At 36.2% G+C, this 5,514-nt stretch overlaps 1 protein-coding gene across 1 annotated transcript; it reads left to right on the forward strand.

Annotated features, from left to right (window-relative positions):
• Positions 1 to 317: 317 nt before the first annotated feature.
• LOTGIDRAFT_90066 (hypothetical protein) lies at positions 318 to 932 on the forward strand (the record flags this gene model as incomplete). Its single annotated transcript, XM_009069089.1, has 2 exons — positions 318 to 482; positions 765 to 932. Coding segments are annotated over 2 exons (333 nt in total), but the record flags the coding sequence as incomplete, so codon positions are not given.
• Between the last annotated feature and the right edge of the window lie 4,582 nt (positions 933 to 5,514).

Below are 5,514 nucleotides of genomic sequence, written 5' to 3' on the forward strand. Positions count from 1 at the left end.
GATTCATTGACTCATGCCTACTTTTAAGCTTCGTTACTCATTGACTCATGCCTAATTTTAAGCTTGTGACTCACTGACTCATGCCTAATTTTAATCTTCTTTACTCATTGACTCATACCTGACTTTAAGCCTGTACTCAAAAAATCGTGTCTAATTTTAAGCTTCTGACTCATATCTCTGAGCTTCTTTACTAAATGACTTCATGCAAATGAAAATAATTTCCTTTTTTCCAGTCACAAGATGAGAAAATCAAACCATTAGCTCCGATAGAATTAAAAGTTTCAAAAACTGATTCAGAAGATGAAAGCACAATCACAAATTTAGTGAACTCAGAAGTCATACTACTAGACATTCCGTTAAATAATTCCGAGGCAACAGGACTGGGCGTCAGTGTCAAAGGAAAGTCTATTTCGACCCCCCAGGGCACTAAAGATTTGGGAATATTTATCAAATCAGTGATGCCTGGGGGTGCTGCATTTAAGGTAAGATTCATTTAGGGCTGTTTTTGCAGATTCGACTTTCTTGGGAGCATGTAAGGACTTTATTCAGGATATGAATACTGCCTAGAATTGCTGACAATTGTAGCCCCACAAAAGAACTAGAATCTGGAAAGTGATACATATAGCTCAATTAAGCTGGTAAATTGAATTTTCATGTCCAGTTTATTTGCTTACTTTGCTCATATGCCTAAACTTCGGGGTTGGAACTCCCATTTCTAAAACAGCTGTTGAGTTTTAGTCTTTTAACATCAATTTTTTTTTCAGGATGGCCGTTTGATCATGAACGATCAACTATTAGAAATAAATGGTGAAAAATTAGTGGGTTTAACCAACATTAAAGCTATGGAAAAATTGCGTAATGCGATGCAAAGTGAGGGACCCATACCTGGACATACATTCCTTTCAGTGGCCAGAAAAATTGGCGCTCCCTCACCCTTTTCACAAGGGGATCAAAATGTGGTGACTGACTCGACAGAACTTGTGATGCAAGGTGTAAACAGTGCTTTAAAAAATAAGGGAGATAACTCTCAAATTCCAGTGACTTCAGACCGCAATAAACCCCTCAATCCAATTCTGGATAGACTTATGGGTAATACAAACAGTCCAGTGCCAGGTGGTTTAAGAAATGAATCGTACACACGAGCGACTCAGGATAGTTTTTTGAACGACAGCAAAGACGCAATTGATGGGGGACCACCTCAAAATTCTGTGTCCAGTAAAGTCAAATTGTTTCAAGCACCGACTGTCCATCCTAGACATCAGGATGAAGTCATCATTGAGAATGATGCCTATTCGTTGCCCAGAGTAAGTTCACATCGTAGTTTAGATTACCTCAAGATGTTTTGTGTTTTTCATATTGAAAATGATGCCTACACATTGCCCAAAGATCTATGTATCTGCATTAGCAAGTTGCTTTGACTCAACAGTTAAGTTTCAAAAAGATGAAGATGAAATGCACTGAACAGACGTCACATTTTTCTGCAGGATGTCAAGATTTTTCCTTCCTTTGCCTACTTTGACGCTCAGGAACGAACAAATTTGAGTCAAACAGACAGTGTTTTTAATGAATATCAAAGTTATTTAAGACTTAAGATTTGGATTCAAACAAAGCAACAAAAGTCTATTTTATTCCGCCTTACTGACTTTTGACTCCCTACATTTTGCCCAAAAAAGGAACCGCATCATGGTATAACCATTATTTTTATCCAATTTTTGTGTTTCAGAAAAGTCAATTCCGACCTCGTCCTCATTCTACTATTGGTGTTCCAATAAAATCTGATGAAACTACCTCCAGTACTGAAGATCTACATTCTCAATCCATTCCCAAACATCGTCAGTCCAACTCCTTAGATACAACTCATCAAGATTCAGATCTGTATGTCATTATTTTTGGGGTTTTTTTTTCAACCCTTTGTTTATCTGTCAGCAGTGGTGGTTGGAAAGACCAGCATATGAAGAAAAGGGGACAATCTTTTGCCGGGACAATAAACTGCAGTCCTCTATGCCAGTGCTTCTCAAACTCGGTGAAATCATTCCACCCTGAAATAGTTCTTCCAAATCTATTTCTTCCTAAATAAATCAGTCATTTTGAAACGCATTTCAATCGAAAAAAATGTATTAAACGATTAACCATGATTGGATCTAAAATCATACTCTACATATCGAGATAGTTCAATATGACTTTTGGCCAAAATGTTCGTTTTGTATGTCTGGAGTAAATGACGCCATTTTAGTCGTATATCACATTGTCTCCCATTTTCTCCCTAGTCCAACGATTCCTCTCCATGGTCTTCCAATTCCACCCTTCTTGAGAAGCACTGATCTATGCAACAGACCCCCATAAACTAGGAAATTTGGTAAAAGGTTACTGCATGCAAATGTTTTATGAATTCCACCTCCAAAGAAGCCTGACAGTTTTGGTCTTTTGTAGGAGTCCCGAGGGTGATCCAGGTGGTTTTAGTCGTGAGGGTTTCGGCCGTCAGAGTATGTCTGAGAAACGTAAAGGTCACATTGATCCCAGAACAACAGAACAATTTTGGCGTGTTCGCTCTGGTCGGGAACAAAGGACTGGTAAGTTGAGTCTATAAATATTATATTAACTGCATTTAAAGGGCTATAATCAAACCCAAAGGATATAATTAGTGTCTGGACAAAGTGGACACAAATGTTTAAGGATCAGCCTGTGTTATCAATATGGAAAACACTGTCTTTGGAACTTTACTGCATTACATGTGTCCAGGTATGGACCAATCAAATCTCTTGAAATTCAAAGAGTTTTTACTATTTTGTAATTGTTTGTTGACTTGGATTGAGCCAGATTTGCAATGTGTCCAAAAGGTAATAATCAGAATGGCCTTTTGTAATTCTTTGCATCAAAAAACATCCAGGGTCAAGTCCAGGAGTTTTCAACCTGGGGCCTTATTCTCCAAAATTTAACGTAAATAAAATTAGGATTTTAAGAAATACGGCAATCTGATTGGATAATAATACTAGATTTAAAATCAATTTTAGTAATTGACCAATCAGATCACTGGAACACTATAATCATCTTAAGTTAAGTTTTCAAGAATAAGGCCCCTGGTAGTGTTTATTCCCAAGGGGGTCATTTTGAACCTTTTGGAGGGTAATGTGGTGCTTTGTAGTCTAGCATAAAATTTTTGGACAATTATAATTCAAGTTGTACTATTCAGTTAAGCTATGTTGTTCTCCAGGGATTACAGGGAAAATTTGCGAGAAAATGACGAAATAGTAAGGAATTCTAGGAGAAAGGGGAGTAATGTAATCAGTCAAGGATCCTAATATTAGTAATGGAAAGAAAAAGGTTGAAAACCTCTGCTCAAATCAAATAATTGATTGTTGAATTTGATAATTAGATATAGACCAATAAAACTTCGTTATCTCGGAATTAATTAACTAGTTAATTAGTAATCTGAGAATAAGAATAATTAAAATGATAAAACCATCAATTAAAAGATAGAAAACTCTAGGGTGGTACATAGTCTCGAATGACCTTTGAAATATTTGACCTATTTTGACACACAACTTGGAATAAGGCTTAGTTTCTGACATTTTTACTTGGTCAGCTTTCAGCATATTTTATTTCTTTGTGGATATTGCTTGTTAAGGTATGAACATATTTTTGGTTAAATCATGTATTTAAAGATGGGTTCCCTTATTTTCATTTATGAAAATGAAAATGCTAATACTTCTATGAATAGAAAGTAGAGGTGTTTTAATGACTTGGAAAAATACCAGTTTGTCTCACATGTCCATAATTAATTCATAATTAGCTAAATTAGAAGAGAATAACCAGCAAAATTCCAATGAGTGACCGATCAAGAAAGGTTAAAAAGTCGTTTTTTTTGTTTATCCAGACTGTTTATACATGGACATTTAAGATTGGTTAAAACTCTTTATTATATGCAATAAGAACATAATGATATGATTAAGAATACATGATAGTTCATTAGAAACACTATTAATCACTTAGTTTGCTTAATTTGACACTAAGAAATGAGGAAACCCATCTTTAAGTCAAATGCACCAACATGAAATAGCTAAAACTTTTAGACTTCTGGTGTAGTTCTATATGGGCAAATTTTGGAAATGCTGTTATTTTATGTTATTAGAACAATTTTAAATTTTTTGGTGTCAATATTGTGTTGACTGTTGGTGTAGGGGGGGAGGGGGGAAGGGGGGTGGTAGTCTTATTAGGATCTTTTACAAGTTATGTTTGATTTTAGCTATCTCATGCTAAGGGATCTTTTTTCCCATTCAGCTTCTCTTGAAGGTGTAGAAAGTTGACCCAAGTTTGAAACATCTGCCTCTATTCCAGCCTCTGAAAGATATTGTGATATTTATTTGCTGAAAAAGAGTCAGAAAAAGTAGACCTTGTTTAATGGGGATTTTCCACACCTCCAAAAGGTGCGAAAAATTCACATTAAACAACACCTAGTTTTTCTTACTTGACACCAACCAACAACTTCCAAAATATCTTTCAGAGGCTGGCCGACTTTTCTGTACCATGTGGGCTAATGAAGACGGGCAACGCCATGCAGGGTGCGATGAGGGAAATTTCGTCAGGACAATGGCATTAGCCTGCTCTTTTTCGATTTCCAACTGTCGAGGGATCTTTAACGTGCACAGCCTGTAGCACACGGGGCCTCAGTTAATTGTTCCAAAAAGCTAGACGCTTTTTCCATGTCAGCCCCTCTCACCTGCTTCACTGACAGGGGGAAACCGGGTTGAAAAATCCAAAGGTATTATCTCGACCTATGCCGGGATTGAACCCTGGAACTCACTGAGCCACCATGGCTTCCTTAAATCAATAGGAAATAAGGATCTCAAACTAAATATTTTATAGTTTCAGTAAAAATCAGAAGAATATTTTCCTTCAACACAATAGGTAGAGATATAATTAAGAATGACATATGCATCTTGAATGATCCTCTCCCCCTTACCAATTCCTTTTGAAAAAAACAGTGCCATTTTGTTACCCCCAACATTAATGTCTAATAGCATGAACAACTCATGATACCTTATATGAATTCAACAGAGATTTTCTAGCCCTTATATCAGTATTTACTGAAAACAAATGATATACATTGACCAAACTTTGGTTCTGTTTATTTTTTAAACTTTCATTTCTAATATAGCCACTTCAGTTAGGGTCTAACAACAGCCCTCTTGATTGTTGTCTAAGTGACCTTTTGAGCTAACCTGATAAACATCATGTCACAAAATGCCAGTGCTGTAGAAGGTAGAATTTTTATCAGTTAAAGCAGACGTCATCGTGTTAGGTCAAAAGGTTAATTTGACGAATGTTGAAGAGGGCTGTCATTAGACCCTAACTGAAGTGTCTATATAAAAAATAAAAATATTGGCCAAACATGATCCACAGGCTTTGGAAAGGTATTTGGAATGATTATAATAGAAGCTATCCCTGAAACACATACAAAGTCCAGAAAATCTTTTTGAATTGATCTGTACCCGGGGTTTATATCAAAATCATTGT

This window comes from Lottia gigantea (assembly GCF_000327385.1).
Source record: "Lottia gigantea unplaced genomic scaffold LOTGIsca_983, whole genome shotgun sequence".
Lineage (NCBI taxonomy): Eukaryota > Metazoa > Mollusca > Gastropoda > Lottiidae > Lottia > Lottia gigantea.